The sequence below is a fragment of the Priceomyces carsonii genome, assembly GCF_900007245.1.
Source record: "Priceomyces carsonii strain CBS4050 genome assembly, scaffold: Debaryomyces_carsonii_scaffold_4, whole genome shotgun sequence".
NCBI lineage: Eukaryota > Fungi > Ascomycota > Pichiomycetes > Serinales > Debaryomycetaceae > Priceomyces > Priceomyces carsonii.
This window is the reverse complement of record NW_026946677.1, coordinates 1,447,452-1,465,415: the sequence shown is the minus strand read 5'-3', so window position 1 is coordinate 1,465,415 and position 17,964 is coordinate 1,447,452. Positions and strand designations below refer to the sequence as shown.

Here is a 17,964-nt window from a genome sequence, read left to right as displayed (position 1 = left end):
TTAGGATTGTTTATTTTATAATTGATGTTACTCCATTTCTTCTAACGAAGTATGTCATCGTTTTTCATATACATTATAATTGACTATAAAAGAGACTGACTAGAACTAGTAACTATAAAAGAAATATATACTTTTGTCACCTTTCTCTTTTTCACGGGGAATATCTTTTCCGTTTTCTTCTGCAGTTGTAATCGTTTCTAATCTAATTCTATTTTGTCTTCTATAGTAAAATAACAAGAAGACGAATGCACCACAGGCAATGATTTGAGTGCCTAAGCAGACACAAAGTCCTTTAATATACCTTGGCAGATCAGCTGTAGAAAACATTTGCCCATACACAACGCCAGAGGCATTTCCAATAAGTTGATTGACTCCGACCACAGTAGCTCTTTTATAAAAATTTGCAGTATTTCCACTTATCCAAACGACGTTCATCGAGGGACAAACATAGAGTGGGACAGCAACAATGAACAATCCAAAGAACCTTACTCCCATCTTCGTGGCGCCAACGACAATTGCTAAGCCAATTGCGGTAACAATACAGCCACCTACCGCAAAGGGCCAACGAAGACAAAATCGATCGCTAATTCTAGCACATATAAGATAAGATACTGCAGTAACAAAATATATTGGTACCATGAGTAACTGAGCATCGATACTAGTGAACCCTAGACCATTCACTATAATTGGCATGAAAGTTCCCAAGCCATAAGAAGTCAAATCAAGACAAAATTGGATTGCGCCAGTCAACCAAGTACGAAAATCCTTCAAAGCAGAACCTACATCTTTCATGCTAATCTTCTCTCCTTCTTTATATGTTGACATTGTTTTAAACCGTTTTATCATATACTCCTTCTCCTCTTTGTTGAAGCAGAGGGCATTCTCAAATTTGTTAGGTATTAAAATTAAGTAAAAAGGTAAGAAGAATAAAGATATCGACCCTTCGATGATGTACATCCACTTCCAACCATTCAAACCGCCTTTCCCTGACATTGTAGTGCATCCATATGAAATCAAACCTCCAAAAGCTGAGGCTATAGCTGAAGCGGCAAAAACGTAAGAAAATCTCTTCGCCAATTGTGACCTTCTAAACATGATGGTTAATGCCATATTAACAGAAGGGTAAAGGCCAGATTCAAAAAGACCCAATAGAACTCTGCATGCGATCAAGTCATAGTAATTACGACACTGAGATGTACATATCGACACAACACTCCAACCCATTAAACAAAAGCATAAAACGATCTTAGGACCAAAGATCCCTAATAAGTTTGCATACACTGGTTCGAATGAAACATATGTCGCATACATAACAGACACGGCATTCCCATATTGGTTCCCCACCAAGTTTAAGTCTTCCACTAATCCTGCTAATTTAGCATTGCCTATATTTGACTTATCTAAACTGGCAAGGAAATAAGCAAATGAAAATAATGTCACAAGAAATATATCCATTTTGAATAAGACTCTCTTCTCTAGTTCTGGATCTTCAATGATCTCGTGATCGAACAAATGCTGGCCAGAATCTGATACTGTTGACACCGATACTTCGATGTTTTTGACCTTTTTCAGATCTTCACATGGTGTTATGGTATTCATATCTCAGTCTATGATCTTAAGTTTTCGGGAAAAAAGAAAATAGGTATGCAAAGTCACCTATTATATAGAATTGAAAATTTAAGGTATGAGATAAAACTTGAACGATCGGCTTGTTTTTTCCGATAAGCAAATTTGAGATAACACTGCAGGACCTAAATTTAACTGCGTGTTGCAACCATCCACAAAAATCGAACCAACTTAGTAATAAGATTTGGATCAAACTTTACATCAGAAGAGATCTTCATTTTTTGATATTTACTACTCGGAGCCCACACTTGACTTCAGGAAAAAATTGGCGACTCTTATCATGGACTGTTTTTGTACCCTGTTGTTGTTCAGGCTCAAGCGAAGGCTCAAAATTTTAGATGATAACAATATACTAATATGCCGAGCGAGCAATTTAAAGTGTTCCTGATAAATCTGGTGTGAATTGGAAATTGGAAAACGCCTGCTTAAATGGCACTACAGCAGGAAACACAAACGTGTTAAGCTTTCCTAACCTTGATGGTACTGAATATTTATTTTCAGTTCTTGAATACATTTATGAATACTCAATCTCCCTTTTTGAGAAATTTTATCGGATCCAAAGGACAGAAATGAGTATTAGAATTGACAAAATACCGAAGCACGGCCAGCAGTCCTTACCCAAGCTATCAAATCGAGTCTATATACAATATGCAGGATGATAAAATTAATCCATCAGCCCTGGACGTATCGTATCGGAGCCATTTTACCGATGATACAAATAAAAACTTCTAGCTTGCAAAGAAGTCCCAATGAAATATAATACGAAGGTATGACTGTACAAGAGGGTCAATCAAAGAAGCCAAGGATCCTTTACATCCCCTGGGATAAGCCCATTCATCATAAGGAATCATGGGAGCTTGTCAATGAGAAATTTGAAATTGTGACTTATGATTTCGACACAGTACATGAATATATTGAAGAATTAAAAAAACCTAACCACGGAAAGATCGGTAACATTGAAGCCGTGTTACGCTCAACTTGGCTAAAGTCAAGTCCTTACGTTCATCACTATATACTTAGAGATGAAGCCGTCAGACTATTGCCCCAATCTGTAAAAATTGTCGTACAATCAGGTCATGGGTACGATATTGTCGACGTTGAGTATTTATCGTCAAGGGGGATTATATTTTGCAACTCGCCAGATTCGTGCTCAAGGGCCACAGCAGATATCGCAACTTATTTAATATTAGCCTCTTTCCGGTATACTTCCTACGCTGAGCATTGTGTGAGAAGTGGCCATTACTATGATTCGCAGGAATTAGCACAAATCGCTGACGATCCTAGTGGTAACACGTTAGGAATTATTGGGCTAGGTGATATAGGTAAACTAGTTACACAAGCATGTCAGGCGATTGGAATGAAAGTAATTTATCATAACCGTTCAAGAAAGGCAGAAATTGAAAACGATTTCCAGGAGGGTTCTTTGACTTACTACAAAGATTTTGATGATTTCTTGGCCCAATCTGACTGCATCTTAGTGCTATGCCCGTACACGAAAGAGACAAGACACTTAATTAGTTTTGAGGCTTTTAAAAAGATGAAACCCAAAGTGAGGTTAGTAAATATAGCTAGAGGTCCAATTGTACACGAGGCTGCAGTGATAGATGCTTTAGAAAGGGGACAGTTGGTCGGTGCTGGCTTTGATGTTCATGAATTCGAACCAAAAATACACGAAAGATTGCTTAATAATTGGAAGATTACTTTATTGCCCCATTTAGGTGCTGTTAGCAGGGCCTCATGGAGAAAGTTTGAAAAAAAGTGCGTCGATAATTTAATTGAGTATTTTTATGGTGCGGGAAAGCCAAATGCCGTTAATAAAGAGATTTTAAGCTGAATATGAGATACTGGCTCACAAATTCTCAATTTCACATCTAAAATGTCTCATTCTATTATCTCTAGTCTTTTGACAGTTTATTTATATTCACACTCGGTTATTTAATTTGTAGTTGCTTTAATATGATGCTAGACGAATAAAGAAAAGACTTGAGACCCAGATTAACCAATTCTCGCTTTTGAATGATTCCTTTTGAAGTGGTGATCATTTACATTTTTAAATCGTAACTTTTTTATATAGGCGCTCTTTCCTGTTAATTTTTCTCTCGAGTTTTCTTCTGCACCTACTTCGGCACATCTTATCTCAGTTGTAAAAAATTGCATTGCCGAAAAAACAAAAGTCCGGAGCATGTTTTCCGATGCTGAACTTCTGATATTAATTAAATCATAAATTAACGTATAAGGCAAAGACAGCATTTAACTTCTGAATTATAGAAATATTACTAATGAGAAAATGGTAGAGATACTCGAAAATAAAGCAATGGGTGTGCAAACGTTCCAATCTACTGATGGAGTCAGTGATAACGTCCCGGTTGAGGAGATGGACGACGAAGCTTTTTACAATATCCATGCACCTTCAAAAAAACGTTTACTAGTATTTATAGTATCTACATCATGTCTTATGTCTCCAATGAGCTCTCTTGCGCTTTTACCAGCCACCGTTGAGATAGCTAGTGATTTTCACTCGACAGGCACCATTATAAACATCTCCAATGCCTTGTACTGCATAGTCATGGCCATTTCACCATGTTTATTAGGTCCAGTGGGAGATTTATATGGAAAGAGGATTGCATTTATCGTCTGTCTTTTGATGTACACAGTTTCAACCATACTAGTAGCTGTCTCGCAAAATTTAGCGATGTTCTTTGTATTCAGAATGTCAACAGCACTTTTTGGCACTGCCTTCTTCTCAACGGGCGCATCTATAATTGGAGACATTTACAGGCCAACAGAAAGGGGTACTGCAATGGGATGGGTTTTATCTGGTACCCAAATAGGTCCTGCTCTTGGTCCCCTCATAGGCGGAGTTATCGTCACTTATACCTCATGGAGAGTGATATTTTGGACATTGGCGGGACTTGGTGCCTTTGACTTTTTGTTGGCATTCACAATATTACCTGAAACTTCTAAACACCTAGCTTATAGATCTTTGAGAAGAGAAACGGGTAAGAAATTGATCTGGATTCCCTTCAATCCATTTAGAGTTATATTAGCAATGCGACACAAAGAGCTCATTCTAGCTGGTATAATGAGTAGTTCGATACATTACAACATGTATATCTTGCTAACTCCTATCAGGTATGTAATCAACCCGAGATTCAACCTTGAAAAACCCATTTATGCTGGTTTGTTCTATTTACCCACTGGAGTTGGTTATCTAATTGGGTCTTTTTTTGGTGGCCGATGGGCTGACCATATTGTCAAAAAATATATTAAGAAAAGGGGAAAGAGAGTTGCAGAGGATAGACTTCGGTCTTTGATACTAGCATATGGGTTGGGCTTGCCAGGATCCATCCTTGTATATGGTTGGTCCATAGACTCAAAAAAAGGGGGGATGACCCTACCTATAATTGTTATGCTCTTTTGTGGTATATCTCAAACGATTTGTTTCCCCAGCTTAAATGCATACTGTATAGATTGTCTACCTCATTTGAAGGGAGATGCTATTGCATCTAATTACATGATAAGATTTGTGGCTGCTGCTGTAGCATCTGCAACTGTGTTAACTCAAATTGATAATGTTGGTATTGGATGGACATGTACTATCTCGTCAGTAATACTATGGATTGGATTTGCTTGTGCTTTGATATTAATTTATGGTGGTTTTAGAATTTACCATATATGATTACATTAGAAACATTCATATCACATCTTACGGGGATAAAATGAGACGGTATCATTCTATTGTGTTTGGTCAACTCAATCAATTTATTGAATTCGTCAACATATACAACATCTTCACCCTGAGATATTGGAAATCCATTACTTTAGAGTCTTCCAATAACAAAAAAATTTCAGTCAGAGTTCGTCCAACAAAGGCCCAATAGACTGGAATCATTTCATATTATACACTAGGTAAAGATATGGCGACCAATTATTAAAGTTCTGTTCTTTTGCGGTGTTACTTAGACACCCTTCCAAATACCAAAGAATTCTGACAGTTGAATTCGATTTCCGAAACTGGCTCTTATTCCCGCCATAACTTTATGCCATAATGTCCATTTCCCATTTTCATCAGTCTGAAGACAGTATTGATAGGAAATTTTAGGATGTTCGATGAAGAGAGTGTGAAGAGTAGTATGTAATATAAAATCAGAATCCCGAAAGTTGTAAGCATCCAACGCGATTATTATGGACACGACAATAGTAAAGAGTAATATGCTCACGAGATCTCTTACTCGATGTCTATATATGATACTGAAATTAATACTAACGAAGATAGAAGAATGCATTTGCTTTGATTTATCGTCTAAATTGTAGATCTATTTATTTGTCTTGTTGTGTTACTCGAGAAAGTCAGCTTTTCTTGCAATTTCAATCAGTATCTATGGATGAAGTTAGCGGAGGAGCTCATTGCAAAAATTATGTGGGAAAGATTCTATTTTAGACGCAATAAATATTACAAGTTTAAAAGTTATTGAAGATGATTTAGCAATATATTTAGCAATATAGCCATAAAAAATATTTTAATAAAAAATGAAAAGACAGATCTCCGCTTAAATTTTACTCTTGAGTTCTATATCGCTAATATTCAAACTTTTTAAATTAGACTCGAACAACTTACTATCCTTAGTAGATGCTTTCTTCCATGCAAACCTTTTATTAAATCTACCATTTGCACCGTTGAGTCTTTCTACTGCGAATAGGCCAATTGTTGGTAAAAACTTAAAGCCATGTTCTGAAGAGCCACCACAGACAAAAAGACCTTCATTATCAGGCACCCAATCTATCAAAAAGTCATCATTAATGGTCTCAGAGTACCAGCACATTCTTACCTTATGGAAAGGTAAATGAGCTATGTCGGGCATATACCGTTTGATAAACATAGAGACAGTAGAAATGGCATCAGCAGGGATCTTGGCACCAGCAGGATCCTCAGATTCGGTAATGGGAACAGATATTACTTTATTATTGACCTTCTTTGGATTCGTATATCTTGTGAGTCTTGCACCAAACTTCAAATAATTGCCTGGCTGTATAAGAGGAAAAAAGAAAACACCGCCAACATCATCTTTCTTCTCATATGATTCCCAGGCCACAACAGGAAAGTTTTTAACACTGTATTTTTCAATAAGATCTTTGCGTTCCTCTGGGATTTTAATGATAAGAATATTACCAGAAGTAGCTTGGTTGATACCTTGCAATTCTGGAACAATCTTGGGAGACCAAGCACCGCAAGCCACAATAACGAGATCTGCAGGGTGCAGTTTACCGTCCATTGTAACTAAGCCCTTAACCTTTTTACCTACTTTTATGAACTCTTTAAAAGAGCCAGTTTGAGGACCAAAAACAGTTTTGACACCTAACTTCTTTGCAAGGTACAAACAATAGTACGTGGCACGAGAAGCATATGCGAATCCCGCAGTAATATCGAGATGAGCTTTTATTTCATCTCCTTTGATGTCCTTCTTCTTATATAGCTTCAACGGATCAAGTCTGTGGCTAAGACCCGAAAATTTAGCTCTATATCGATCTCTTTCATTGTTCAGGTCGTACTGTGTATCCTCGAGCCCAACTCTTTTGAATGATTTCGAGTTTTCGACTTCTTCGGCATTACGTGTAAAATCCTCAGTATAGTAACGAGCATATCCTGACTTGACATAAATAGGATCATTATCGAGGCCCTGAGGTAAATCATCTGACTTACTGATACTTTCATTCCATTTGTCCCATTCGACAATAGCATCCATAGCCAATTCCTGGTAGTCTTTGTTGTAATGAGAAAATCTAATAATTTTCGATAAATCGCTTGAAGCAGCGTCTGCAGTATTTTCAGCAGATTCATAAAAATTAGTTTCATATGGCTGCTTGTCCATAAGCGTGATATCTTTATAGCCCGACTTTGCCAAATGGTAAGCTGTTGATACTCCAAATACACCGGCACCAACGATGATGATCTTTTTATTTTTTTGTTCCATTTTGAAGAGAGTTCAGCACATATAATAACCGAAACAATTATGGAGAATTGGTAGATCTTATATATATATTGAAGTTAAGACACTTCGATTTCTAATTCTTTCGACACCGTATCTATTTCTCTACTTGGAAGCTTCGCTTTTGCCGTTTCCTTCATATAGACTATCTAGCACTGAATAGGTTTTAATCACAAGTAACTGGTATGTCTTATTTTCACGTCAAATTCTAAATCAGGAAATGGATTCGATGAATTTTTTTTATCTTCGACACTCCGATATAGAAATCGATCAAGCTTTAAGATCTCATCTCGATAAGGAATTCGTTCCGAAAAATATCCAAATTAGGAAGTTGATTCGAAATTGTGATGTACTTCGTGCGAAAAAGAAATTAATAAGAAATTTTAAATGAAGAAATTGGATTTGAGAACGGCAGTAGATTCGAGTAAAATTGATATAATTCAGAAAGGAAATAGATTCGGGAAAAAGTTTTCTTCAAGAAATTTGATCATCAAATAGTTTCCGATAACATGAATCAAAGATAGGAAGATGAAACACATATAAAACAAAACCACATTTCGATTACTCTTCAAGATCATTACTCAATTAAGATGGGCGTTTTAAAGGATTCAAAGAGCACAGACATCAGCGTGATAGTGTCAAACGAAGTTGACAATAAAGTTGCAGATGAGGCACTCTTCTATGCCACAAAGAGTAAATCTTATGAATTGACTGAGGAAGAAAACAAGAAACTTTTAAGAAAAATAGATTGGTGGCTCATGCCTCTTATTTGTGCTTTAATGTCTGTTCAGTTGATGGATAAATCCACAAGCTCGTATGCATCTATAATGGGAATGATAGAAGATTTGAATATGACTGGGCTGGAGTATTCATGGGTAGGAACCTCTTTCTATCTCGGGTATTTAATTTTCGAATTGCCAGCGAATTTGATTTTGCAGAGATTTCCATTATCAAAAGTTTTAAGTGTCGCTATAATAAGTTGGGGAGTAGTTTTATGTTGCCACGCAGCGTGCAGAACGGCTTCAACGTTTTTACTTTGTCGTACGCTTTTAGGTATTCTTGAATGTTTCATGACGCCTGCTTATATTATTTTAACAACGCAGTGGTATAGGAAGTCCGAGCAATATATGAGATGTAGTATTTGGCAAGGCTTTCAGGGATTCGGTACTATCTTAGGTTCAGGCATAGCATATGGACTTTATACACACCTGAGCCTGTCACTGCTTACAGCATGGCAAGACCTATATGTTATTACAGGAGTTATTACGATTGCACTCGGACTTATCTCTATTTTTCATATTCCTGACATTCCAGCTAAGGCATGGTTTTTGGATGAGAAAGAGAAACTAGATGTCGTGAACAGAATTAGAGAAAATAATCAAGGTTTTGGTAACAAACACTTCAAATGGTATCAATTTAAAGAGGCATTACTTGATATATGCACTTACTCTTTACTATTTTACATGATAGGATACGGTATTTCAAACGGAGGTTTAGGTAATTTTGGTTCTATTGTATTACTGGATGATTTCGGTTTCGGGACAGGGCCAGCATTATTGATGAATATGATAGGGGGTGGTATAGACGTGATTTTTCCTGCACTTTTTGCTTATATCCAACGTAAATTTTCTATTAGCAGATTGCTTGTTTGCTTTTTTATCAACGCTTTAAACTTTACTGGCCTTTGTCTTCTAGCGTTTTGCAAATATAGCAGCGCTCGTCTTGTTGGATACTACTTAAACTATTTACAAACTGCAAGTTATGCCACGATGACCTCAATAATAGCGTCTAATATAGCGGGCCATACTAAGAAAGTTACGGTGAGTGCCGTATTTTTAGTTGGTTTTTGTGCCGGTAATATGATAGGACCACAGACATTTCTCGACTCTGAAGCTTCTTCTGACTATCCGACCGCTAAGACAGTCATGGCAGCAACTGCAACATTAAGTTTGATTACTCCGGTAGTCATGCTAGTGGCATTCTATTATAGAAACAGAAAAAAATTTACCCAGTTGGTAGAACTTGGTGACACTCATGTTCATATAGAAAATGCTGAATTTGCCGATCAAACAGACATTGAGAATATAGACTTTAGATACTGCTACTGAAGTGCATGTTGATCTTGGGTTTTTTTCAGTATTTAAACATCACCTGAATTTAATTCATTCGACTATTTTATTTCCCTTATTTCTATTAAAAGATGGATCTCTTATAATAGTCCTTTTAACATTTTTTAGGCTTCCAAATCCATTCAAGTCTTTGACTTATAAAAAATTATGTTGAAATTATAGAGCCTCTAGTAAAGGTCACTCAGTATTTCTGACACTCTTCAGTTTTGTCTTAAAGTAGATATGATAATTTTTTTCCATATTTTGATTTGACAGGATAGTGACCGCTTACGAAAGAAACTTGTAAACATATAGATAAGAAACAAATATTGAATTGAATCTCTTTCTCTTTTTAGACTCTTTTGTGTTGTATATCTTGGTCCGTTGTGAAACATTTTACTAGATAGAATTTGATATTTCGCGAGATAAGAATAAAATACAGAAGTAAACGAAGATTCACGGATACCTAAATAAGGAACTTTATGAAACGCAGTAGAGCAGCGACAATAAGTAGAGGGGCATGTTTTGCATGCAAATCTAGAAAGTAAGTTAGTTGAACTTTGAAGGCAAATCAAAGACTAACAGAGAGTAGTAAAAAATGTGATATTGGCGCCTTCAAATCTACGTGTTCGTTTTGTCTAAAGAAAGGGTTAGAATGCATGACCCCAGAATTCGGAGTAATTCACTACAACGGTCCAAATAAGAAAAGAGATGAAAGGAAAAGGGTTACTAGGCCAACGTATACTCTGAAGAGAGTCAAATCGACAGTATCCAACAACGAATCTATTGAGAGCAAGAATCAGAAAGATGTTAATTTCAATCGAAAGGTCGCCACTGACATAATTAAAAATTATATTTATTGTACTGTGAAGGAAGGAGATGATATAAGTGCTCATCATCAAACGATCCGAAGTGTGGGATTGCTGTGCATCTATGAAAAAGAATTTTCAGTTTCTGGTTCTCCACTGGAGCAAATCTTAAACGAAAAAACTCATGAAATTTTTTTGGAAAATGATAAGACACGTCTTGAACGAGAGACGATGAATACTTATGGAGTAAATGAAGTAGGATTAATCGACTTCTCTAATAGTCTACCGACGTATAACCAAGAGCACAATGCGGTCCTCGACATACCTTTGGAATTACAGTTCACGAAATCCGGAAAATTGAACAGCAGTTCATACAAGTGTGAAATCAAACATAGCTCGATAGGACACGGTTTAGTTATCGATACTAATAACTTGAAAAATGAAATGTTCATTGAGGCACCAACGCTTTCCGGCAGAATTATGGCTGATAAGTCTCATAAATCCTTGAAATATCAAGCCAATTTTATCAATCTACCGTCTTATATCTCAACTGAGACTATTGAGCTCCTTTTCGACAATTTTTGTAATCAGTATGCTCAAGAAACTAATAAGTATCTATTTTGCACGAACTCCAAGGATGGAGAAGCTTCGCAAAACTTTACAAGACGGATTTTGAATATATACTTATCACTTGCATTCAGTAATATAACTGTGTTTAAGGCAATCTTACTATGGTCTGCGTGGAACGTCTCATTGGAACAAAAATCAGATGACTCAATATCAAAACCCGGCATAATTCTTCCTCTTCAGCTTAATTCTTTACGCGAAGACGTTATAAGTGACTTAGAGAGAAGGTTGAGCTATTTCTGTGCCACCTGTTGCGATCATACTATAGCAATTGTAATACTATTACTTGAAATAGGAAAGTTCAATGCCGTAATTGATCCCGAATATTGGCTAAATCTAACTACATTGATGCTTAAGATTATTTCTTTAAGAGGTGGCGTTAAAAAATTAAGTGAAACGCCTAACGGCTTATTCTTTGCGAAGATATTCAGTTTTCACTATTTCTCTGGATATGGCTACAACTTATCGAAGAATAATATTGATTATTTGAACATTGAAAACATTCATTCTGTCTACAACATTCCTTTGAACCTAAACTCAAATTCATATTACTTTTTTATGAAGAAAATTACATCAGTTGTTGGTGAGATACTTCATTTGTGCAGCTTATTAAAGATGGCCAAAAATTCAGATACCAATGGGCACGATTTTTTGCACAGCTATGATTCACTAAATAGCTGCAACATTTCCAGGGTTCTAGATGAAGCACGAGATACTGAAACAAGATTGCTGCTGACTGAAGTACCGAAAAATGAAATAAAAGACATGTTACTAAGTTGTGAAGAAATGGGTAAGATAGCGATATTTTTGAAAGAGTCTACTTCTCTTTTGTTATATCAATTGGTTTATAACATTCCCTCCGTGTCAACATTAACATTGCTTCTAGTGAAAAGAATGATACCTATTTTGCAGGAAATTTTCGACTTTTATCAAGCTAAAGGTGAAACAACTATGAATATATATATGATTTTGCCCATTTTTGCTGTGGGATGTGATATTATCGGACAAGAAACTCGTTCTTGGTATATGGAAAATCTCAAGGAAGTTTACAAGGTTACGAAGAAAGAAAAATTTTTTACTGTCATATTGCTAGTAGAAAAAATATGGCTGATGAATGAAGATGGTTCCACCTTCATATTTTGGCCAGAAGTTGCAGAAGAAAATGGTCTTATTTTGCCATTGTGTGTTTAAGATTTGTTTGAGAGCATGAATGTTACATGTTGAAGATTTTGATCAGGTTTGCACTTGCGTTCGTTATGAAACTTTCTATTCATAAAAACCGAAATTCTACTCAAGTATAGACGGCAATTAGCAGTATACCTTTTTATTGCCTAGAAACGATTTTCTTTCAAGAATGCATAAACAATAACAGTGATTGTATCTATTTACATGATTACGTTAGTGAAAATCCACTTTACTTTATTAGATATTGTTTAGACAAATTAAAGTATCTTTTTTTATGAAAAGTTCTTATTTTTTGGTCACATTTGATTCAGTATGAGGCGGTGCGGTTTTAAAAGAATTTTCTCTAACAGGATCATCAAAAAGCCTTCTTATGGCTCAATAGACAGAATCTGATGTGAGTTATTTCTACTCAAAATTATAGCACAAATGGTTTCAAATACCATTGGGAATAAAACGAGAGACTGATGCGAACTATACCATCAGAATGGGATTTGAAACAAATGTTGAAAAATTCATGAGTGAGGAAAAAAGACTCCAAGCAATAATAAAACCTTGATACGGAGGGGCATGAATATCTATTTCCGGTAAGCTGCAAAAATTTGATTCTTATTTTACAGCGCAGAATTCTTATATAAGTCCGATAAGATTACATTATATTCAGGATCAATAAAAAGGGATTTAACCCGACACCTTTCTCTTATATTCAGGATTTAAAATTTTTAAATACTGGACCTATATCTTATCTTGTGGCAAATATAAAAATCTTTGATAATATACGTGCAATTCTTTTTACTTTTCATAGAGGAAATCTCCTAAGGTATTTAATATGAGTCTGAATTTTTCCACTGTTAAAGTTGGGAGCCGTTTGGGCTTCGGAACTATGAGTATGACCTGGACAACAAATCCACGACCCACTGAACAGTTGCTTGAAACACTCAAGTATGTGACTACGAGTCCTGAGTTTAACGTTAAGTTTATAAACGGAGGTGAATTCTATGGGGCTGAGGATGCTAACTTGAAGCTCTTAAAAAAATTTGTTGATGATAATAAGCCAGAGTTCAATCGTAATCTAGTTATTAGTATCAAAGGAGGTTTGGATCTTACCAATTTCAATATAAGCAGCTCTAAGGAGGAAGTCTCTCGTTCAATTGAAAATATCATATCTTACTTTCCTCAAGATCCTTCTTTAAGACCCAAAATTATCTTTGAATCTTGTAGGGTCGATCCAAAAGTTCCATATGAGGAGACTATTGGGAGCGCTGCAGAATATGTCAAAGCAGGCAAAATCGATGGTATCTCTATTTCCGAAGTTGGTGTTAATTCTATCAGAAAGGCCGTTGGGGTTTTCCCTATATCCTTTATAGAGTTAGAGATGTCCTTAATGTGTCAAGATTTGATTTTTAACGGGGTTTTGGAAGCTGCATCCGAGCTTGGTATCCCAGTTGTTGCTTATTCCCCACTTTGTAGAGGATATTTGACTGATTCAGCTGCCGAAAAGGGCGATAATTTCTTAAATGAAATGGCTAAAGACGATTATAGAAGGCGCTTGGGTAAATTCAGCGAGGAGAATCTATCTCAGAATATGAAATTAGTTAAACGTCTATATGAGTTTGCCCACGATGTAAAGAAAACGTCTTTAGAGTCATTAGCCTTGTCGTGGATACTTGCAATATCTGAGCGAAAGCAATACGAAGGAATTAACAGTGTAACAAAAATCATTCCAATTCCTTCAGGTTCTACGAAGGAAAGGATAAAAAAGAACTTTACCGAATTACTGGAGTTGACTGATGACGACCTTTCTAAGATCAAAGATATTTGCAAAACCAATGAAGTTAAAGGTTCCAGATATAATGAAGATCATCTGCACTATGAGTTTGCTTAAAGAGCTAGGGGCTACTTTCTATACCGAATCTCGGAATAATTTCTTTTCCTGCAATATAGCGGGATTTCCTTGATAGGAAATTCAGCGGAACTCAATTTCATATAATGAGAAGCATAATATATATATGCCTCGAGATTGCATTATCAAAATATTATTCGCTAACTTTTTTAAAAACCATGGGGAAGAGTATGTAGTTTCTATTCAATTTAAGGTACTCAATAACTAACAATGATAGGAGTATTGTGTTGCTATGGCGTTGATTTCGATGCTGTTTCAGGATGGTTGGGGTCCTACGGCGGTCAAGATTCTGTGAGTGACATCTCAAGAGGTAAGATATCTTTTGTCTTGATTTTTTTCATATCTTTTTTTAACCTTACTAACTAGGTTCAAAGGTCTTTTGGCTGGGAATGTTGGTGTCCCAAGGATGCTCAAATTGTTCAATAAATACAATCTTAGGGCAACTTGGTTCGTACCGGGGCACTCTTTAGAAACTTTTCCTGATATATGTGAAAAGATAAGAGATAATGGTCATGAATTGTAAGTATTTTCCGAGAGACTAAAGAATCCACTACTGACATTAATAGTGGTTTACATGGATATTCTCACGAAGATCCGACCAAAATGAGTTATCAACAGCAAAAAGACGTCTTAGATAGAAGTTTCAGACTCCTTACAAAATTTTGTGGCAAACCGCCAAAAGGCTACGTTGCGCCCTATTGGGAAACTTCTCAGGAAGGTGTAGATTTGCTTTTAAGCTATGGAGTGGAATATGATCATTCAATGAGTCATCACGATTGCCAGTTATACTGGCTCCGGACTGGAGATTCTTGGACAAAGATAGACTACTCCAAGAAAGCGGAGGACTGGATGAAGCCACTAATTAAAGGAAAGGATACGGGAATGGTGGAAATACCAGGAAGCTGGCATCTAGATGATCTTGAAGCAATGATGTTCGTAAAAAATAATCCTGACTTCTACGGATGGGCGAATGCTAGAGATATGGAGGATATTTGGAAAGATCATTTTGACTATTTCTATCGCGAATATGATGAGTTTGTTTTTCCAATTACATGTCATCCTGATGCCTCCGGGAGGCCACATGCTCTTCTTATGCATGAAAGGCTAATTGAATATATCAATAAACATGATGGCGTTGAATGGGTGACAATGGGCGAAGTTGCAAAAGACTTCAAAGAGAAAAATCCTTATCCTGATGGAGCAAATAAGCCTCTACTGGAAGAAGAAGTCCTTAAAAGATTGAATATAACCCTAAGTACAAATTTCTCATAAAATTAAGTTCATATTTCAAAGAGTAGCAGATCTAGCAGAGAAGCTAAAGAAATATAATTGTTCATTGTATAGACAACAAATTTTTTTTTTCCATCTAGTCACATAAATATATATCCATTCCTTCATATTTCTCATTGGATATACATTTTCTATAAAATCACAGATTGTCTATTCCATAAATCTACGGTCCTATAATATTATTCAAGGAACATCATTTTTAGCATTTTGTTTATCCAGCAAGCGATATATTATTTTAAGTTGATCCTTCAAGTAGTACTCTTCCCATTTCAAGCTAATACGGAGGGACTCGAAAAAACAAGGCGAACTTGAGAATTAAAAAATAACCAAAAGAACGCTTCCTCTCCTGAACATATGTCAAATCACAATTTGAGTTTTTTAAGGAACTAATCTAATTCAAATTAATCTGTTGCTACCATGAAAACCAATGATATATTACTTTCTATTATAGAGATGTAATAAGGGATCGATTTTATTATCTTTCCAAATTAAAGTGAAGATTCCTATGCTCTTTTTTTTAAATATAATTTAAAAGTCAAAACCTAATGAACGCAACTCTTCATCGGATATAAACAATGGCTCCGTTATCTTAGCATCTTCCAATTCCTGAACACTCTTAGCAAGCTTTCCTGTTCTTTCTTTATAGATAATGTAAGACTCTTTTATTGCTTTTATCGAGCCCCTTATTTTGATTTGTTCCTTATCCCAAACTTTAGGTAACAATCCCTTTTCAGAATTTTTAAGAGTCTTTACGCTATTAAAAATTTGAGAATTTAACAGGTTAGAATATAAAACATCCTCCGGAAATATCAAGTCATGAAATTTTTTACCCGAGCCTTTGTCTTCCACTCTTTTGCGTTCCAAATCTCTCATATATTCAACAGAAGGTAATTTGATTTTTCCAGACCAAACCTTGGATAACCAACAAGCCTGCGTTTCTGCGTTCCTTGTAGGTAATACAAATCTTGGTAGGCCAATTATGGCTAAGTTGGGGTAATTATATAATATGATTTGTTCATATATACCATGAACTTTGTTTCCATCCGTCAAAAGTGGAAACTGTGTCCGATTAAAATGATCCATAAAAGGGAAAGATTTTAAGTAACCGGTAGCAAATATTATCCTCGAGACATTCTCCAACTTTGAGCCATCTTCTAAATAGATGGACCTTGAATCTGCATCAAACCTTTTTATGTCAGCAACTTCCATGACAAAATTACTTTTTCCTGTCGGTAACTGATTCTCTGATCTCTTAGACTTGTAAATTTTACGCTTGAGAGTAGTTGCCAACTGATATGCTAAGTCACCAGCTGATGCTGAATTTCCAACTACTAATATTTCACCATTTTCTTGTTCTAAGGTTTTGGGATTTCGATATGATTTCACATGGGAAATCGTTCCTGGATGTTTTGAATTCCATTCTTCCATACCTTGCCTATTCGGTATATATGGTATATCATAGTTACCTGTGGCAATTACAACAGCATCAAATATTTCAGTCTTATCTTCAAACTTTTGAATTCTGGATGAAATCTTACCACCATTTGTCTCCTCTACCACAGGCCTCGAGATGACTTTCCACTTGTTGTCATTCAAAAGGTCTATATGAACGACTTTCGTATTGAATCGAATGAAATTATTTAACTCTGTAGCATAATGCTTCATATATTCTAAAACATCAGATCTGTGAGGGAATATGGGTAAATCAGTTGAGAATGGTTCGTCAACATACGTCATAATCTCCTTAGGTACATTGGTATCTAGATAGTCATAAACTGGAGACGGCCAAACAAAATTTCCTGTGTTTTCATTGAATACAGGGTCGATATCCAAAGAAGGGCTCTCACATGGAACCGGAGTAGACTTTTCGTCAGTTTCGACTGTGTAATTCCACAATCCTCCAAGATCTGGACGTTTTTCAAATGCTTGAATTCTACCAAATCTTCCTTCTTTTATGAACGCTTTCAAAGCACCAGTGCCACAGGGGCCTGCTCCAATGATAGCTATAGATTTTATCTCATCAATACCGCTGTCAGGAAAAGAATTTTTGGTCATTTATGACTATGAACAGGAGAGGGTGGCAAGAATAAGATATTCTTAATCTTTAGTAAAAGAGACAAAAAAACGCATTAGAAGATGGCGGATGGAATATTACTCTTATTTAGAAGAAAAAAAAAAAAAACCTAAAAAAAAAAAAAGGCATTAGTAGATCGCATAGGCGCCACAGTTTTTTTTTTTTATTTTTCAACATGCTTATGAATTCTAGAAGAGAAGATGCTGCGAAGAAAAATTGATTAAAATCATTTAACTAGAATAATATTAATTGTACTATATCTAAAATAAATAGGTATCAAGCTGCAATTTAACTGTAATCAAAAACGTTTTCACAATGGATATATAAAAGTCTTGTCTTCCAAATCTGTTAAATCTAA

General features: G+C 35.8%; 10 protein-coding genes across 10 annotated transcripts; 6 read left to right on the top strand and 4 right to left on the bottom strand.

Annotated features, from left to right (window-relative positions):
* Nucleotides 1–105: 105 nt before the first annotated feature.
* On the bottom strand, nt 106–1,599 carry PRCAT00004281001 (uncharacterized protein; the record flags this gene model as incomplete). Its single annotated transcript, XM_062954270.1, has 1 exon — nt 106–1,599. One exon carries the CDS (start codon nt 1,597–1,599, stop codon nt 106–108), a length of 1,494 nt encoding a protein of 497 aa, XP_062810989.1.
* A 796-nt stretch (nt 1,600–2,395) lies between these two features.
* Nucleotides 2,396–3,460, top strand: PRCAT00004280001 (D-mandelate dehydrogenase-like dehydrogenase; the record flags this gene model as incomplete). The annotated part of the gene is made up of 1 exon (XM_062954269.1): nt 2,396–3,460. The coding sequence occupies one exon, from the start codon at nt 2,396–2,398 to the stop codon at nt 3,458–3,460; it is 1,065 nt and encodes a 354-aa protein (XP_062810988.1).
* Nucleotides 3,461–3,913: 453 nt separating this feature from the next.
* PRCAT00004279001 (uncharacterized protein) lies at nt 3,914–5,305 on the top strand (the record flags this gene model as incomplete). The annotated part of the gene is made up of 1 exon (XM_062954268.1): nt 3,914–5,305. The coding sequence occupies one exon, from the start codon at nt 3,914–3,916 to the stop codon at nt 5,303–5,305; it is 1,392 nt and encodes a 463-aa protein (XP_062810987.1).
* Nucleotides 5,306–5,585: 280 nt separating this feature from the next.
* Nucleotides 5,586–5,912, bottom strand: PRCAT00004278001 (uncharacterized protein; the record flags this gene model as incomplete). The annotated part of the gene is made up of 1 exon (XM_062954267.1): nt 5,586–5,912. One exon carries the CDS (start codon nt 5,910–5,912, stop codon nt 5,586–5,588), a length of 327 nt encoding a protein of 108 aa, XP_062810986.1.
* A 264-nt stretch (nt 5,913–6,176) lies between these two features.
* PRCAT00004277001 (NAD(P)/FAD-dependent oxidoreductase) lies at nt 6,177–7,598 on the bottom strand (the record flags this gene model as incomplete). The annotated part of the gene is made up of 1 exon (XM_062954265.1): nt 6,177–7,598. The coding sequence occupies one exon, from the start codon at nt 7,596–7,598 to the stop codon at nt 6,177–6,179; it is 1,422 nt and encodes a 473-aa protein (XP_062810985.1).
* Nucleotides 7,599–8,203: 605 nt separating this feature from the next.
* Nucleotides 8,204–9,721, top strand: PRCAT00004276001 (uncharacterized protein; the record flags this gene model as incomplete). The annotated part of the gene is made up of 1 exon (XM_062954264.1): nt 8,204–9,721. One exon carries the CDS (start codon nt 8,204–8,206, stop codon nt 9,719–9,721), a length of 1,518 nt encoding a protein of 505 aa, XP_062810984.1.
* Nucleotides 9,722–10,380: 659 nt separating this feature from the next.
* PRCAT00004275001 (uncharacterized protein) lies at nt 10,381–12,348 on the top strand (the record flags this gene model as incomplete). The annotated part of the gene is made up of 1 exon (XM_062954263.1): nt 10,381–12,348. The coding sequence occupies one exon, from the start codon at nt 10,381–10,383 to the stop codon at nt 12,346–12,348; it is 1,968 nt and encodes a 655-aa protein (XP_062810983.1).
* An 820-nt stretch (nt 12,349–13,168) lies between these two features.
* PRCAT00004274001 (aldo/keto reductase family protein) lies at nt 13,169–14,224 on the top strand (the record flags this gene model as incomplete). Its single annotated transcript, XM_062954262.1, has 1 exon — nt 13,169–14,224. The coding sequence occupies one exon, from the start codon at nt 13,169–13,171 to the stop codon at nt 14,222–14,224; it is 1,056 nt and encodes a 351-aa protein (XP_062810982.1).
* A 621-nt stretch (nt 14,225–14,845) lies between these two features.
* PRCAT00004272001 (uncharacterized protein) lies at nt 14,846–15,514 on the top strand (the record flags this gene model as incomplete). Its single annotated transcript, XM_062954261.1, has 1 exon — nt 14,846–15,514. The coding sequence occupies one exon, from the start codon at nt 14,846–14,848 to the stop codon at nt 15,512–15,514; it is 669 nt and encodes a 222-aa protein (XP_062810981.1).
* Nucleotides 15,515–16,060: 546 nt separating this feature from the next.
* On the bottom strand, nt 16,061–17,587 carry PRCAT00004271001 (uncharacterized protein; the record flags this gene model as incomplete). Its single annotated transcript, XM_062954260.1, has 1 exon — nt 16,061–17,587. One exon carries the CDS (start codon nt 17,585–17,587, stop codon nt 16,061–16,063), a length of 1,527 nt encoding a protein of 508 aa, XP_062810980.1.
* Between the last annotated feature and the right edge of the window lie 377 nt (nt 17,588–17,964).